The sequence below is a fragment of the Cetorhinus maximus genome, chromosome 19 (assembly GCF_964194155.1).
Source record: "Cetorhinus maximus chromosome 19, sCetMax3.hap1.1, whole genome shotgun sequence".
In the NCBI taxonomy this organism is placed as follows: Eukaryota; Metazoa; Chordata; class Chondrichthyes; order Lamniformes; family Cetorhinidae; genus Cetorhinus; species Cetorhinus maximus.
In genome coordinates this window covers 21,212,494-21,231,783 of record NC_135897.1, presented here as the reverse complement: position 1 = coordinate 21,231,783, position 19,290 = coordinate 21,212,494, and the positions used below count along the sequence as shown (strand labels likewise).

The 19,290-nt window shown below is 44.4% G+C and overlaps 1 protein-coding gene across 1 annotated transcript in view; it reads left to right on the top strand.

Moving 5' to 3' along the window:
- The first annotated feature begins 1,025 nt into the window (after positions 1–1,025).
- LOC144694311 (uncharacterized) overlaps positions 1,026–19,290 on the top strand; it is a 107,837-nt gene continuing 89,572 nt past the window's right edge. Inside the window, exons 1-2 of the mRNA XM_078564642.1 lie at positions 1,026–1,152; positions 18,303–18,397. Coding sequence (XP_078420768.1) covers positions 18,331–18,397 — 67 coding nt within the window. The 5' untranslated portion in view covers positions 1,026–1,152; positions 18,303–18,330. The remainder of the gene's footprint in view (positions 1,153–18,302; positions 18,398–19,290) is intronic.

The following is a 19,290-nucleotide window of genomic DNA, read 5'->3' as shown; positions in this document are numbered from 1 at the left end:
TTATCATGGATGTAGGCAATCAGAGAGGCAAATGTCAAATGCATTTACTGCAAGCAAACCTGAAGTGGCCTTGTAGCACTGGGTAGCAACTAATGATCTATTGTTCTGGTGATGGATTGAGATATCTTTTACAACATTTCCAGAAATGTTCTGAATTTTTATTTTCTCTCCTTCCTCCATTGCAACACTTCCTTTAATTGTCCCGTCCCTTTAAATCTGACAATCATGCAGTTCATCTCTCCTCCCAATGGTGTCATCCCTAGACCCACCTCTTGAGTTTTACCTCTGAATTTGTGAACAATATTGCAAATGAGTTTACGCCAGGGAATTGCATGCACTTGAGGTTCAGACCGGTCTTAACCAAAGTAGAACTGACCAACAAATAAAGGCAATAAATCTGTATTCCATTTATCTATACAAATGTCAAGTACCTCAAAAAAATTCAATCAAGCAAGCATGACCTGCCATTTACAAATCCATGCTATCTCTCTGATTAATCTAAACTTTCTAATGTGTCCCCTTCCATAGTGCACAGTCCAGAATTCACAACTGAGGTAAAACTAAAGTGACCTTTAGCTTCCTGGCTTGTCCCTTTCCTCTTCCTTGAACAGAGATGTGATACTTAACACCTTTCAATTCTCTTTTCAATTGATTTTTGGAAAATTATTATGGATAATGCCTCTGCTATCTCCTCTTGACACTCATTCAGTGTGAGGCAAAAGTAGAGGCTTGGTGGGTGGGGGGAAGGGTGTCAGGAATCAGAAATTGCAGAGCAAACAGTGAACACAAGTCCATGGTTGAGGTGCTTGCTGTGAGAAAATGCTGCTGTTAATACTCTTAAGTATAGACAGTGTTTCTCCCAGCACTTTAGCCACACTATGCTGCACTAGCAGCTCACTGTGTTAATTCAGAATAAGAAGTCCAGATACTGGTTGAACAAAATGTGTTCAAACTGCTGTGGGGATTTGTCAGCTATCAGATATTTACCCATGGACGCAACTCGCTCTGGTACATGGGCTCTGAGTAAATATTTGAAGTTAGTCATTAACTCAGATTTTTCAGGAGTTTGGAAGGGTTCACCAATGCAGAAAGCTAATGCCTGTGAGATGAAAAATATTACAACTGACTTCTGTGGACAAATTATTTTTGAAGGTACAACATTATGGGATACTCTAGACTCTGATTCAAATTCAATTTTAAAAATAGATCTGGAGTGTGACAGTGATGTACATTAGCCTGTGCGGTGGGTCAGTGATGTATCCCAGCCTGTACCGTGGGTCAGTGATGTATCTCAGCCTGTACCATGGGTCAGTGATGTATCTCAGCCTGTGCGGTGGGTCAGTGATGTATACTGGTCTGTATGGTGGGTCAGTGATGTATCTCAGCCTGTGCGGTGGGTCAGTGATGTATCCTGGTCTGTATGGTGGGTCAGTGATGTATCTCGGCCTGTGTGGTGGGTCGGTGTTGTATCTTAGCCGGTGTGGTGCGTCAGTGACGTATCCGGTCTTTGCGTCGGATCAATGCTGACTGTGGCCTGGGCGGTTGGTCAGTCATGTATCCTGGTCTCTGCAGTGGGTCAGTGATGTATCCCTCACTGTGTGGTGAGTCAGTGATGTATTCCAGCCTGTATGGTGGGTCAGTATTGTCTTCCAGCCTGTGCGTTGGGTCAGTGATGTATCCTGGCCTGTGGGGTGGGTCAGTGATGTATCCCGGCCTGTGCGATTGGTCAGTGATGTATCCCAGCAAGTGCGGCAGGTCAGTATTGTATTCGGACTGTGCGGTGGGTCAGTGATGTATCCTGGCTTGTTCGATGGGTCAGTGCTGTATCCTGGTCTGTGCGGTGGGTCAGTGATATATCCTGGTCTGTGCGGTGGGTCAGTGATATATCCTGGTCTGTGTGGTGGGTCAGTGATGTATCCTGGTCTGTGCGGTAGCTCAGTGATGTATCCTGGTCTGTGCGGTGGGTCAGTGCTGTATCCCAGCCTTTGCGGTGGGTCAATATTGTGTCCTGGCTTGTGTGGTGTATCAGTGATGTATCCTGGCCTGTACATTGGGTCAGTGATGCCCTTTGCGGTGGGTCAGTGGGTGGGATAGCGGCATTGTCACAGGACCAGAAATCCAGAGATCCACAGTAATGTCCTGGGGACCCGGGTTCAAATTCTACCACAGCAGATGATGGAATTTGAATTTGTAAAAAATCTGGAATTAAAAGTCAAATGATGACCATTGTCGATTGTCATTTTAAAAAATCCATCCTTTAGGGAAAGAAATCTGCCACAGCAATGTGATTGACTTTTAAATGAAATGGCCTAGCAAGCCACTCAGTTGTATCAAACCGCTAGAAAGTCAAAAAGGAATGAAACCTGACGAACCACTAGACATCGACCTAGGCATGGAAACAACAACGGCAAACGCAGCCCTTTCGAACCTGCAAAGTCCTCCTTGATAACATATGGGGGCTCACAGACTTGTCAAACCCAACTGCCTGACATGGCCATACTCACAGAATCATACCTTAATAATATACCATCACCATCCCTGGGTATGTCTTGTCCCACTGGCAGTTAGACCCGGCAGAGGTGGCAGCACAGTGGTATACAGTCAGGAGGGAGTTTCCCTGGGAGTGCTCAACATCGACTCTGAAGTCTCATGGCATCAGGTCAAACCTAAGCAAGGAACACCCTGCTGATTAGCACGTACCACCCTACCCTCAACTGATGAATCAGCACCCCTCCATGCTGAACACCACTTGGATGCACAACGTACTCTGGGCGGGGGATTCAATGTCCATCACCAAGAGTGGCTCGCGAGCACCACTATAGACAAAGCTGATCTAGTCTGAAAAGACATAGCTGCTAGACTGGGTCTGCGGCAACTGGTGATGGAACCAACAAGAGGGAAAAAAAACTAGTCCTACCTTAATATTGGGGATTGCCTCTATCAGGTTGTGTGGCACTACCATCGAACTGATCTAACAGCTCAAGACTGGGCAACCATGAGGCGCTGTGGGCCATCAGCAGCAGCGGAATTATACTTGACCACAATCATGGCTTGGCATATCTCCCCTGTACCATTACCACCAAGCCAGGGGATCAACCCTGCTTCAATGAAGAGTGTAGGAGGGCATGCCAGGAGCAGCACCAGGCATACCTAAAAATGAAGTGTCAGCCTGGTGAAGCTACACAGATAAGCAGTAAACAATAGACAGAGCTAAGCGATTCCACAACCATTGGAACAGACCTAAGCTCTGCTGTTCTGCAACATCCAGTCATGAATGGTGGTGGACAAGTAAACAACTCACTAGAGGAGGAGGCTCCACAAATATCTCCAACCTCAATGGTAAGACAGCCCAGCACATCAGTGCAAAAGTCAAAGCTGAAGCATTTGCAACAATGTTCAGCCAGAAGTGCCGAGTGGATGATCCATCTCAGCCTCCTCTGGAGGACCCCAGCATCATGGATGCCAGTCTTCAGCCAATTCAATTCACTCCACGTTATATCAAGAAACAGCTGAAGGCATTGGAAAGTTGCGAAGTTTCATGCTGAGGATGATGGCAATCTCCTCGCAGACCCTTTTGTTGGTGTGGAAGTCATTGCCAAGGTGGGTGTAGTATTTCTCAATGATCACTCGGGCGGCTTTCTTCACCGTCTTAGTCCTGACACAACCCATCTTGGATTCCAGCCGAGAGAAGAGAGCAGTGGTTGCTGGGAACGGCTCTATGAGGACCCCAGGGCCAGGCTGCCCAGCGCGCTGCCTGAACCCAACTCCCAACTGCAAAGGCTATGGGCCCTGACAATATTCCAGTAATAGTACTGAAGACATGTGCTCCAGAACTTGCCACGCCCCAGCCAAGCTGTTGCAGTATAGCTACAACGCTGGCATCAAATCAGCAATGCGAAAAATTGCCGAGGTACATCCTGTACATAAAAAACAGGACAAATTCAACCTGGTCAATTATCATCCCATCAGCCTACTCTTGATCATCAGTGATGGAAGGGGTCATCAACAGTGCTATCAAGCAGCACTTGCTTAGCAATAACCTGCTCACTGATGCTCAGTTTGGGTTTTGCCAGGGTCACTCAGTAACTGACCTCATTACAGCCTTGGTTCAAACATGGACAAAAGAGCTGAACTCCAGACATGAAGTGAGAGTGACTGCCCCTAACATCAAGGTAGCATCTGACCGAGTGTGGCATCAAGGAGCCCTAGCAAAACTAGAGTCAATGGGAATTGGGGGGAAAACTCACCGCTGGTTGGAGTCATACCTAGCACAAAGGAAGATGGTTGTGGTTGTTGGATGTCAATCCTCTCAGTTCCAAGACATCACTGCAGAAGTTCCTCAGGGTAGAGTCCTCAGCCCAATCATCTTCAGCTGCTTCATCAATGACCTTCCTTCCATCACAAGGTCAGAAGTGGGGATGTTCACTGATGATTGCACAATGTTCACCATTCATGACTCCTCAGATACTGAAGCAGTCCATGTCCAAATGCAGCAACATCTAGACAATGTCCAGCCTTAGGCTGATAAGTGGTAAGTAACATTCACACCACACAAGTATCAGGCAATGACCATCTCCAACAAGAGAGAATCTAACCATTGTCCCTTGCCATTCAAGGACATGACCAATGCTGAATCCCCCACTATCAATATCCTGGGTATCACCATTGACCAGAAACTGAACTGGACTTGCCATATCAATACTATGGCTACAAGACCAAGTCAGAAGCTAGGAATCCTCTGGCAAATAACTCACCTCCTGACTCCCCAAAGCCTGTCCACCATCTACGAGGCACAAGCCGGGAATGTGATGGAATTCTCTCCACTTGCCTGGATGAGTGCAGCTCCAACAACACTCAACAAGGACACCATCCAGGGCAAAGCAGCCCGCTTGATTGACACCCCATCCACATTCACTCCCTCCACCACTGATGCACAGTAGCAGCTGTGTGCACCATCTAAGAAGATGCACTGCAGAAACTCACCAAGGCTCATTAGGCAGCACCTTCCAAACCCACGACCATCTAGAAGGACAAGGGCAGCAGATAGGTGGGAACACCACCACCAGGAAGATCCCCTCCAAGCCATTCACCATCCTGACTTGGAAATATATCACCATTCCTTCACTGTCGCTGGGTCAAAATCCTGGAACTCCCTCCCTAACAGCACTGTAGGTGTACCCACATCTCATGGGTTGTAGCATTTCAAGAAGGCAGCTCACCACCACCTTCTCAAGGACAATTAGGGATGGCCCAGCCAGCGACACCTACATCCCATGAATGAATGAATGAAAAAATAATTAAGTTCAATGCAGAGAAGTGTGAAGTGATACATTTTGGCAGGAAGGAGAGGCAATATAAAAGAAAGGGTGCAATTCTAAAGGGGGTGCGGGAGCAGAGAATCCTGATGGTATATGTGCACAAATTGTTGAAGGTGTCAGGGGAAGTTGAGAAAATGGTTAAGAGGGCATCTGGGATCCTGGGCTATGTAAAAGCACGGGAGTTATGATGATCCTTTATAAATCTGGTTTGACCTCAGCTGAAATATTGTATCCATTTTTGAGCATCACACTTTAGGAAGGATGTGAATGGATTAAAGAGGGTGCAGAAAATATTGAGGAAATTGGTTCATTGGCGAGGCACTTCAGTACATGGGTAGATTAGAGAAGTTGAGGTGGTTTTCCTTAGAGAAGAGAAGGTTGAAAGGAGATTTGAGGGAGCTGTTCAAAATCATGAGGGGTCTGGACAGAGTAGATAGTGAGAAACTGTTCCCATTAGTGGAAGAGTTGAGAACCCGAGAACACAGAGATAAGGTGATTGGCTAAAGAGTCAACAGTGAAATGAGGAAAAACTTTATTGCGCAGCGAGTGGTTAGGATCTGAATACGCTGCCTGAGAGTGTGGTAGAGGCAGATATAATCGGAGCTTTTAAAAAGGAATTGTATGAGTAGAATCACACAGTGCAGAAGAGGCCCTTCGGTCCATCAAGTCTGCACCGACACATGAGAAACACCTGACCTACCTACCTAATCCCATTTACCAGCACTTGGCCCACAGCCTTGAATGTTATGACTTGCCAAGTGCTCATCCAGGTACTTTTTTAAGGATGTGAGGCAACCCGCCTCCACCACCCTCCCAGGCAGCGCATTCCAAACTGTCACCACCCTCTGAATAAAAATGTTTTTCCTCACATCCCCTCTAAACCTCCTGCCCCTCACCTTAAACTTGTGTCCCCTCATGACTGACCCTTCAACTAAGGGGAACAGCTGCTCCCTATCTACCCTGTCCATGTCCCTCATAATCTTGTACACCTCAATCAAGTCGCCCCTTAGTCTTCTCTGCTCCAACGAAAACAACCCAAGTCTATCCAACCTCTCTTCATAACATAAATATTTCATCCCAGGCAACATCCTGGTGAATCTCCTCTGCACCCTCTCCAGTGCAATCACATTCTTCCTATAGTGTGGCGACCAGAACTGCACACAGTACTCCAGCTGTGGCCTCACCAAGGTTCTGTACAACTCCAACATCCCTACTTTTGTAATCTATGCCTCGACTGATAAAGGCAAGTGTCCCATATGCCTTTTTCACCACCCCACTAACATGCCCCTCCGCCTTCAGAGATCTATGGACACACACGCCAAGGTCCCTTTGTTCCTCAGAACTTCCTAGTGTCATGCCGTTCATTAAATACTTCTTTGTCAAATTACTCCTTCCAAAGTGTATCACCTCTCACTTTTCAGGGTTAAATTCCATCTGCCACTTATCTGCCCATTTGACCATATATCTTCCTGTAGCCCAAGACACTCAACCTCACTGATAACCACCCAGCCAATCTTTGTGTCATCCGCAAACTTACTAATCCTACCCTCCACATAGTCATCTATGTCGTTTATATAAATGACGAATAATAGGGGACCCAGCACAGATCCCTATGGTTTCCTACTGGACACTGGCTTCCTGTCACTAAAGCATCCTTCTGTCATCACACTCTGCCTCCTACAACTAAGCCAATTTTGAATCCACCTTATCAAATTACCCTGTATCCCATGTGCATTTGCCTTCTTTATAAGTCTCCCATGTGGGGCCTTGTCAAAGGCTTTGCTGAAATCCATATAAACTACATCAACTGCACTACCCTACACACCTGGTCACCTCCTCAAAAAATTCAATCAAATTTGTTAAGGCATGACCTCCCTCTGACAAAGCCATGCTGACTATCCCTGATCAAACCTTGCCTCTCCAAGTGGATAGATTCTCTCCCTCAGAATTTTCTCCAAAAGTTTCCCTACCACTGACGTGAGACTCACTGGCCTGTAGTTCCCTGGCTTATCTCTTCAACCCTTCTTAAATAGCGGCACCATATTAGATGTTCCCCAGTCCCCTGGCACCTCCTCCGTGGCCAGAGAAGAATTAAAAATTTGGGTCAGAACCTCTGCGATCTCCTCCCTGAAGCAGCTGAAGAGAAAGCATTTGCAAGGCCGTGGGGGTGAGGCAGAGCTGTGACAGTAGCTGAGTTGCTGTTGCAGAGTGTCAGCATGACACAATGGGTCAAGTAGCCTCCTCTGTGCTGTAAGCAGTCTATGATTCAATGAACTTTAAATCGCCTCACAATTCTGCAGCATCCTACTTCTACAACACTCTCCAGCCCTTTAACTTAGGCTTTCCTTTGCCACCATTAGAGGCAGAGCTTTCAGTAGCCTCAGCTCTACTTTCCTGAATTTCCTAAATCCTTCCACCTCTCTACTTCATCATCATCCTTCATAAACATCCTCAGACCTATCATTTCAACCTAGCCTTCAGTCACCTCCCCTAACCACTACCGAGGGTTCACATCCATCTCCCTCATTATGTGCTTTGTAAAGCGCCATTGTATATCTCCTGTATTTTTAAAAATATATAAATGTAAATTGTGTTGTATTAGATAAAATGAATAGAAACAGGTCATGCCAATATTTATGCTGCACATAGATGTAATATTATAGCAGGCTGTTAAGCAGTACATGGCAGGATATCATGCAGGATATCAAGTTATAATCTAGGATTATGCAGAATGTTTGGCTTATCATAAGACCTTTCTGGAAAGAAAGCTTTGATGTAAGACCTAATAATGTTGGGCCAGAATGCAACCTGTAGGGTATCCTACTCCACTATAGGACATAGGGCTCTTTTCTGGACCCTCAGTCTTGTAAAGACTGCCCCAACACCCATTTTCCAATTTGGAAATAATCAAGAATATGTGACCATCCATGATCAATCAGCAGCAACATATTCGGTATAATAAAGGAGTGACTCCATGAGGAGCTATCCAAATTAGAATCCATGAAACTAAATGATGGAAATACCTTACCGTTGGGAGATCACCACTGTCTTAAGCCTCCCTAACAACTCAAGCTCGTAGTGGACTAGGTAAATTGAAAAAGAAGAGTGGTGGGGGGGGGGATTGAAAGGAGGCCTCAGTGCAGTGCAACATAGGCAGAAGAAAAATCAAAGGCATATCACCAGAGACATCAAAATCTCAGCAAGTAGAGATCACAGTTGGAGAATACAATGCATTTTATTGAAACAGTAAAACAGATTAGCAATCAAAGAGAACAAAATACATTTATATGGGGAGAATTGTACATAAGGTTGACTAGAAAAAGGGATTTTAGCAGAATATTTGAGAAAGCAGAGGCACACTTATAAATCAAGCCAAAAAGGGATGAATGATCGTTTTAAAGGTGAGCAGGAAAGATGTAAAATTGAGTTGGGGGTCATGCGGTCTGTTTACAATGAGATTTACTTGAAGGAAAAGCCAGGTTTAATCGGTGTGTTAAGATATGTGAAAATTCCCAATGATCAATAAACAGAAATAAAGACCTGTGATTTTAGAGGTGAAGGTACAAGAACTTTCAGAGACAGGTATAGCATGGGATTATTGAGGGCAAATGAATCATATTAAATTTCATAAGTAAGTTGCTACAGGTCAGTCAAAAGTTCATGCTATCACTGCACCTCGAATAAACCATGAAGGATGGGAGCAGGGATGCCCAGAGCTCCCATGTTTCAGAGAGAAGTGCTAAGAGAAACCAAGGAAATGGAAATAGTGGATGAATTACCAACAACAACATAACTTGATTTATAAAGCACCCTTAGCACAAGAAAACTATCAAAAAAGGGCAATGTGTCAAAAAAGGAGATATTAGGAAAGGAACAAAATTAACAGATGGAATTTTACTCCCCCCTGACTTGTGGGTTGGCAGGCAAGGAGCATAAAATTGGGCACCATGGTGGTAATGGCACTGTGCCCATCACGTACCCAACCGCTCAGGTATTTTACCCGTGATGGGAGTTGTCAGGCAGGCCGCTCGCTCATGGGCCTAAAAAGTACTTAAGTGGCCAATTAAAGGCTGCTTAAGGGCGTCCTCTTGCCACCCCTGCGATTTTACCTATGGTAGGGGAGCCAAGGACAAGTGTCCAGGTCACCTATTCCCTCTCCTCCTGCATACAATTCAGCCCAACGTTTCTGGCTTGTGGCCTAACCTAGCTACCCTGTGTCACATTGCCTCAATAAGACAACGTGCAATAACTGTGATGCCTGCTAATTACAACAATTAATGTGAGCATTAATCATTGGCATCTGAGGGTGGAGGGGACTGCAGTATCGGGAGTCCAGGGAGCTACTTAAAGACCACCAGCACCTCTTAAAGAGATGGTGCTTTCTGGCTGCAATAATTGTGGAACAAGCTGAAGGAGGGACTGATGTTGCTCTGGAGGCCTTGGTGGAGAAGAGTAGGGACATCCTTTATCCTCAGGGGGCACGAAGCCTTTGAGGCATCTACTCAGGAGGGGATTGCTTCAGATATCAATGCCAGGAGTATTGCTCCAAGTACATGGCTGCAAAAGCAGGAAAAAGAATCAATGAATTATCTAGATTCTTAATGGAAGACCTCTAAAATACTTTCTAATTACAGCTGCATTACTCATAGCCTCACTATTTATAACACTACCCTGCCCCACTACTCTGCAGTGTCCTCCAATTACTGCACCACATTTCACTAAACCATCTCCTCACGCTCACACTCATCACTATTACAGTCCTCGCTTACTCACAACACAGACAGTCAGCTGTTCCATCATGACAGCCACATTCTGCAGATGCTTTCAACACCCATGTCTCTCTCTCTCTGCTTTCCTCACATCACAAATAACCCCTGCCCCTTTCTTTGATTTCAACTGCTGAGATGTCATTCTCCTCAGCCACAGGAGGAAATTTGGTGGCAGGAGGTGGGCTGACCTTGAAAACGCATCATCACTTGATCTGACTCTCTCGAGCACCAGCTCAGAAATGACACGACACAGAGCTTATAGGTTTTTTCAGAGGAAGGATCTGCACATGGTGGCTCATACTGCCAAAGTTGTGTAGAAGGCAAGAGGTATAAAAGACCACAGATGCTAGCTCAACAGAGGGCGACATCACAAGCCAGTTCTTCAGTGGACTCCAATGCTGACTTCAGGGGTTCAGGTTACCAAAAAGGCTCCTGGATACACACCATGAAATGCTAGGTGCACTGAGTAGCCAATCAGAGAGCTTGTGCACAATGCCACGGAATGTGAAGATGACCATTCCTAACTTGTTTGAAGGTTTTGGGCAGATGTAGAAACCATCCTATCCACCAGTGGTCAGATCCATCATCAGTTCAGTGAAACCCACTATGATGGAGAATTTTATGAAAACTCTGATATGAACATACGAATTAGGAGCACGAGTAGGCTACTCGGCCCCTTGAGCCTGCTCCGCCATTCAATAAGATCATGGCTGATCTGAATGTAACCTCAACCCCACATTCCTACCTACCCCTGATAACCTTTCACCCCCTTGTTAATCAAGAATCTATCTAGCTCTGCCTTAAAAATATAAAGACACGGCTTCCACTGCCTTTTGAGGAAGAGAGTTCCAAAGACACGCAATCCTCTGAAATAAGTAATTTCTCCTCATCTCTGTTTTAAATGGGTTAGCCCTTTATTTTTAAACAGTGACCCCAAGTTCTAGATTCTCCCACAAGAGGAAACATCCTCTCCACATCCAACCCTGTAAAGATCCCTCAGGATCTTAAAGGTTTCAATTAAGTCACCTCTTACTCTTCTAGATACCAGTGGGTACAAGTCTAACCTGCCTAGCCTTTCCTGATAAGACAACCCGCCCGTTCCTGGTATAGTCTAGTAAACCTTCTCTGAATTGCTTCTAATGTATTTACATCTTTATTTAAATTAGGAGACCAGTACGTGCACAGCACTTCAGATATGGTCTCACCAATGCCCTCTACAACTGAAGCATAACCTCCCTACTTTTGTAATCAATTCCCCTCACAATAAATGATAACTTTTTATTAGCTTTCCTAATTACCTGCTGTACCTGCATACTAGCCTTTTGTGATTCATGCACTAGGACACCCAGATCCCTCTGAATCTCAGAGCTCCTCAAACTCTCATCATTTAGATAATCTTTTTTATCTTTCCTACCAAAATGAACGATTTCACATTTGCCCACATTATACTCCATTTTCCAGATCTTTGCCCTATCTATGTCACTTTGTAGCCTCCTTGTCATCAGCAAATTTAGCAACCAGTCCTTCGGTCCCTTCACCCAAGTCATTTATATAAGTTGTAAAAAGTTGACGCCCCAGCACTGAACCCTGTGGCACACCACTTGTCACATCCTGCCAACCAGAAAAAGACCCATTTATTCAACTCTCTGCTTCCTGTTAGCCAGCCAATCTTCTATCCATGCCAATATGTTACCCCCTACACCGTGAGCTTTTATTTTCTGCAATAACCTTTGATGTGGCACTTTATCAAATGTCTTCTGGAAATCTAAGTACAGTACAACTACTGGTTCCCCTTTATCCACAGCACATGTGACTCGTTCAAAGAACACCAATAAATTGGTTAAACATGATTTCCGTTTCACAAAACCCTGTTGATTCTGACTGATTGCCTTGAATTTTTCTAAGCGCCTTGCTATAACATCTTTAATAATAGCTTCTAACATTTTCCCTATGACAGATGTTAAGCTAACTGGCCTATAATTTCCTGCTTTGTCTCCCTCCCTTTTTGAAAAAGGAGTTATATTTGCTATTTTCCAATGTAAAGGAACCTTCCCCTAATCTAGGAAATTTTGGAAAATTAAAACCAGTGCGTCAACTATCTCTCTCACCACTTCTTTCAAGACCTTAGGGTGAAGTCCATCTGGACCTAGAGATTTGTCAGCCCGCAGCCCCAACAATAGCTCAGTACCACTTCCCTGGTGATTGTAATTTTCCTGAGTTCCTCCCTCCCTTCCATTTCCGATTTACAGCTATTTCCGATATGTTACTCGTGTCCTCTATGATGAAGACCAAAGCAAAATACCTGTTTAATTCATCTACCATCTCCCTACTTTCCATTATTAATTCCTCCAATGCATAGGACCAACATTCGCTTTGTTAACTCTTTTCTTATTTAAATAGCTATGGAAACTCTTATTTGTCTTTATATTACCAGCTAGCTTTCTCTCATACTCTATTTTTTCCCTCATTAATCTTTTTGTCATTCTTTGCTATTCTTTATATTCCTTCCAATTTTCTGACCTGCCACCTATCTTTGCATAATTATATGTTTTTTCTTTTAAGTTTGATGCTCTCTTTAACTTTTTTAGTTAACCAGGGATGGTGGGCCCTTCCCTTGGAATTTTTCTTTCTCATTGTAATGTATGTATTCTGAAATATTCCTTTAAATGTCTGCCACTGAACTCCTAATGACATATCCCTTAATCTCATTTGCCAGTTCCCTTTAGTTCTGCTTTCATGCTCCCATAATTGTCCTTATTTAACTTTAAAATACTAGTCTTGGATGCACTCGTTTCTCCTTCAAAATTTATGTAAAATTCAATCATATTATGATTGCTGCTACCTAGGGGTGCCTTCACTAGGCGATTATCAATTAATCCTATCTCATTGCTCAATACCAGATCTAGTACAGCCTGCTCTCTGGTTGGATCCAGAATGTGTTGTTCTAAGAAACTATCCTGAAAACATTCCAAGAAGTCTTCATTCACGCTTCCTTTGCCCATGTGATTTTTCCAGTCTATATGTAGATTAAAATCCCCCATGATTATTGCTGTACCTTTCTGGCAAGCTCCCATTTTCTCTTCTTTTATAGTCTGTCCTACTGTGTAGTTATAATTATAAGGCCTGTACTCCATTCCCACAAGTGACTTCTTGCCTTTATCATTCTCCAGCTCAACCCAAACCGCTTCTACATCCTGGTTTCTTGAACTTAGGTCATCACTCTCAAATGTGCTGATACCATCATTAATTAACAAAGCCACGCCTCCATCTTATTCCTAACTTCCTGTCCTTCCTAAATGTTACATACCCTTCAATATTCAGGACCCAACCTATGTCACCCTGTAGCCATGTCTCTGTAATGGCTATCAGATCGTACTTATTTATTTCTATTTGCGCTATTGGTTCATCTGTTTTGTTTTGAATGCTACGTATGTTTAGATACAGAGCCTTTAGTTTTGGCCTTCTATTATTTTTGTAGTGTCTGGCCTTATCTGCTGATTTACTCTTAGATTTGTACTCTCCGTCCCTTCCTGTCGCATTCTGTTTCTTATTTCCCATATTAATAGCTGTCCCTCTTACCTTGTCTCTACTCTTTGGTTTACCACATATTCCCTAATTTGATCCCTTGCCCCCACTATTCAGTTTAAAACCCTCTACTTCCCTGGTTATGCGGTTCACGCCGATACCACCACCAACACGGTTCAGGTGTAGACCGCCCCAACAGTACAGATCCCACCTTCCCCAATACTGGTGCTAGTGCCCCACAAACCGGAACCCACTTCTCCCACACCAGTCTTTGAGCCACGGATTCATTTCTCTAATCTTATTTGTCCTATGCCAACTTGCACATGACTCAGGTAATAATCCAGAAATTATGACCTTTGAGGTTCTGCTTCTTAATTTGGTACCTAGCTCATAATACTGACTATGCAGAGCCTCCTTCCTCATCCTGCTTATGTTGTTGCTACCTACATGGACCACGACCACTGGATCCTCCCCCTCCCACTACAAGTTCCTTTCCAGCCCTGAGCAAATGTCCCAAACCCTGGCACCAGGCAGGCAACAAAGCCGTCTGGACTCTCGCTCTTTGCTACAGAGAACAGTGTCAATCCTCTCACTATACTGTCTCCTACTACTATCCCCTACTTGGATGGCTTCGTGTACCATGGTGCCATGGTCAGTTTGCTCATCCATCCTGCAGCCCCCACTCTCATCCAAACAAGCTGAGAAAACCTCAAGCCTGTTGGACAATTGCAGAGGCTCACACTCCTGCCCTCTGGGTCCCCTTACCTGCCTCACTCGCAGTCACATCTTCCTGTCCCTGGCCACTGACCAAGTCAAAAGACACTATCCTAAGTGGTGTTGACTGCCTCCTGGCATAAAGCATCCAGGTAACTTTCCCTCTCCCTGATGTGTCGCAGTGTCTGCAGCTCAGCCTCCATTCAATGACCTTGAGTCAAAGTGTCTCAAGCTGCAAACACTTACTGCAGACGTGTTTGCCCTGGATCACAATGTGTTCCAGGAGCTCCCACCTGCTGCAGCCTTGACACATCACCTGTCTTGCCATCCTTAATGTGATTTAAATAATTAGTTAATTATATTAATCACTTATTTATGTTGCTTTCTTATATATTTTATTAACTTTATCACCAAAATGTGTACTATTTTAAACCTTGGGATAGAATAGAACTTACCCACTTAGCAGATACTTACCAAACTGCTAGTTCCTTTCCCTGTAGTAGAGCAAGAACCAATTTCTATGGGATGAGGAAGATGGAAAGGGGAAACAAACAATTCCTTCTCCCACTTCACCGAACTCCCCCTGTCAACAAACTCCAAGTCTTCACTCAGTTAGCTTGGCTGCACTCCATTGAGCTAGCATCTGTGGTCTTTTATACCTCTTGCCCTGCCTCCTGCACACCTTTGTCAGTATGAGCCACCATGTGCAGATCCCTCCTCTGACAAAACCTCTAAACTCTGTGCCGTGTCATTTCTGAGCTGGTGCTTGAGAGAGTCAGATCAAGTGATGATGCATTTTCAAGATCAGCCCACTTCCTGCCAGCAAATTTCCTCCTATGGCTGAGGAAATTGACATTCTCAGCAGCTGAAATGAAAGAAAGGGACAGGGGCTATTTGTGAAGTGAGGGGAGCAGAGAGAGAGAGACATAGGTGTTGAATAAGTGGCGCTTGATAGCACTGTCGATGACCCCTTCCATCACTTTGCTGATGATTGAGAGTAGATTGATGGAGTGATAATTGGCCAGGATTTGTCCTGCTTCTTGTGGACTGGACTTACCTGGCCAGTTTTCCATATTGCCGGGTAGTTGCCAGTTTTGTAGCTGTTCTGGAGTAGCTTGGCTAAGGGCTTGGCTAGTTCTGGAGCATAAGTCTTCAGTACTATTGCTGGAATGTTGTCAAGGCCCATAGGCTTTGTAGCATCCAGTGCCTACAGCCATTTCTAGATATCATGTGGAGTGAATTGAATTGGCTGGAGACTGGCATCTGTGATGCTGGGGACCTCTGGAGGAGGCTGCAATGGATCATCTATTTGGCACTCCTGGCTGAAGATTATTGCAAAAGCCTCAGCCTTGTCTTTTTTTTGTACTGATGTGCTGGGCTCCCCCATCATTGAGGATGAGGGTATTTGTGGAGCTTTCTCCTCCAGTGAGTTGTTTAATTGTCCACCACCATTCGTGACTGGATGTGGCAGGACTGCAGAGCTTAGGTCTGATCCATTGGTTGTGGGATCGCTTAGCTCCGTCTATCATGTGTTGCTTATGCTGTTTGGCAAGCAAGTAGTGTTGTCGCTTCACCAGTTTGACATCTCATTTTTAGGTATGCCTGGTGCTGCTCCTGGCATGCCCTCCTACACTCTTCTTTGAACCAGGGTTGATCCCCGGGCTTGATTGTAATGGTAAAGCGGGGGATATGCCAAGCCATGAGGTTACAGATTGTGGTTAGTACAATTCTGCTGCTGCTGATGGCCCACAGAGCCTCATGGATGCCCAGTTTTGGGTTGATAGATCTGTTCAAAATTTATCCCATTTAGTATAGTGGTAGTATCACACAACATGATGGGGGTATCCTCAGTGTGAAAACAGGACTTTGTTTCCACAAGGAACTGTGTCATGGTACTCCTACTGATACTGTCATGGACAGATGCTCTGCAGCAGGTAGATTGGTGAGGATGAGGTAAAGTAGGTTTCTCGCTCTTGTTGGTTCCCTCACCACCTACCGCAGACCCAGCCTAGCAGCTGTGTCCTTTAGGCCTTGGCCAGCTCAGTCAGTAGTGGTTTTATTGAGCCACTCTTGGTGATGGACATTGAAGTCCTCAACCCAGAGTACATTCTATGCCCTTGCCATCCTCAGTGCTTCCTCCAGTATTCAACATGGAAGAATACTGATTCATCAACTAAGTGATGGTAGGTGGTAATCAGCAGGAGGTTTTCTTGCCTATGTTTGACTTTGTGCAATGTGACTTCATGGGGTTCAGAGTCGGTATTCAGAATTCCCAGGGCAACTCTCTCCCAACTATGTACCACAGTGCCGCACCTCTGGTAGATCTGTCCTGTTGGTGGGACAAAACATACCAAGGGATGGTGATGGTGATGTCTAGGACATTATCTCTAAAGTATGATTCCATGAGTATGACTATGCCAGGCTGTTGCTTGACTCGTCTGTGGGACAGTTCTCCCAATTTTGGCACAAGCCTCCAGAGGTTAGTAAGGGGGACTTTGCAGGGTCAACAGGGTGTGCCATTGTCAATTCCAATGCCTAGGTCGATGCTAGGTGATCCATCAGGTTTCATTTCTTTTTGTAGACGTCGTAGCAGTTTTGATACAACTGAGTGGCTTGCTAGGCCATTCCAGAGGGCATTTAAGAGTCAACTAGATTGCTGTGGGTCTGGAGTCATATGTAGGCCAGACCAGATCAGGTTGGTAGATTTCCTTCCCAAAAAGGACTTTTATGAACCAAATGTGTTTTTATGAAAATCAAAAATGGTTTCAGGGTCCATGTTACCGAGACTAGCTTTTTAATTCCAGATTTATTAACTGAATTTAAATTTCACCAGCTGCCATGGTGGGATTCAAACCCATGACCTCAGAGCATTAGCCAGGACCTTTGGATTACTAGTCTGGTGACATTACGACACCACCGCCTCCCCCAAGTTGAGATAAATATCTCTTGGCTCCATTTTGTTATTCTTGATGTCACTTTGTGTCTTTTGATGTATTGTGATTTCGTGGTAGTATACAGGAAGTGTAAAGCTCAAGGGTAGAATTGGTATAGAAGTTGTGAGTAACACCATCATACTGAACGGTGGACAGTGATATACCTGAGTTCTCTTAGTGAATCATGACCTCAATAAAGATTCACATACATATTGGAATGTATAGTGTCATGTACCTGAGTACTTATGTTAGATTGCGTAACATGAGCTTACTAATTCTTTATTGTTACAATCTGCTGCCATGGAAGCTCAGATGGCTGCCATCTTGTCTTTAGGAGTGAGTGTTGAAAGGGCCTTTCCAACATCTTTCCAACACTTGGTTCTGAGGCATCACCCCAGGACAGTGGCCTTTACTCCATGAACAAGATAATAGTTGTCCTCTCTCAGCATGCCTATGCTTGCCAGTGCCTCTGCTGGTGACAGTTAACCAGCTAGTAAGACTGCTGTAGCCTATGCTTAGATGCTGCAATCTGCAGCCAGGATCTCTGGGCCTGGAGCTGCTCAAGGTCATACTCCAAGGCAGTCTGATGGTGTCAATGGAATATCAGCAGTCTTCAAACTCTCAAACTATAGCCACTGGTGAAGCACCTTGTAGGAATTTCGTAATAGGAAAATAAGTGCATAAGTCTAGACATAACAGGTCAATTTTTGGTCAATGCTGACATAGTTTGTTTGATAAATTTGATTTTTGACGTCCTTTTATGGTTGGTATTTGTCTCTACTATGAAGGGAGGGCAAAACCCATTAGTTTAGATTGAAGGATCCTCAGATAGGTTCACCGAGATGCTGAGGTAGGCTTATGCAGAGCTCTTACTTTCTATAAACTCAGAAAGAAAAACTAACATGGAGAACTGTAAAAAGGCACAGGCTCAGAAGAGATGGATATATCTGTTGAAACATTGAAGAAAAAAGATAGAAATCTTCAAGGCTTTACCTGATTAGTTGCTATCCCATAGCATATTACATATTCCTTTCCCATTGCAGGCAAGGGTTTGAAGAACCAGATTACACAATGAAGGCTCACTGTTGTTTAATATTTCTCTTGGCCTCGTGCTTTATAGATGTGTCCAGCTACTCAGGTCAGTATGAGATATGAATACTTACTGTATTGTAGACATGGCACATACCTTTGATATAGATGGCAAATTATCCTGGTACAAATGGAGCGTTCCCTAGTGTGGATGACATACTGCCCTGATGCAATTAGTACATAGGAACTTCAGCCCCTTGAACCTGCTCCGCCATTCAACTAGATAACGGTAGATCTTTTACCTCAACGTCATTTTCCCGCACTCTCCCCATATCCCTTGATATCTTTAATAACTAGAAATCTATCAATATCTGTCTTGAATATACTCAATGACTGAGCCTCCACAGCCCGCTGGAATAGAGAATTCCAAAGATTCCCCATCCTCTGAGTGAAGAAATTCCTCTACATCTCAGTCCTAAATCTCCTACCTCTTATTTTGAGAATATTATCCTGGAACAAATGGCACATTGTCCTGGCACAAATGGAGCATTCCCTTGCATGGATGGCATGTTGTCCTTGTACAAATGACATGCTGAACCTGGTACAGAAGGTCTTGATACCTTTCACAATCTTGGTACCATAACTGACCCTGAGATGAGCTTCCAACACATGTCTGCTTCATTACCAAGACCACCTACTTCCACCCTTGTAACATCACCCAATTGTGTCTCTGCCTTAGCTCATCTGCTGCCCTCCTCCATACATTTGATATCTCTAAACTTGACTATTCCAATGTTCTCCTGGCAGGCCTCCCATCTTACACCCTACATAAACTTGAGTTCATCAAAAACTCTGCTACCCGTATACTAACTAACATATAGCCCCATTAACTCATCACCTCTATGTTCGCTGACCTATAATTTTAACTCAGTTTTAAAATTCTTATCCTTGTTTTCAAATCTCAAAACAGCCTGGACCTTCCCCATCTCTGTAATCTCCTCC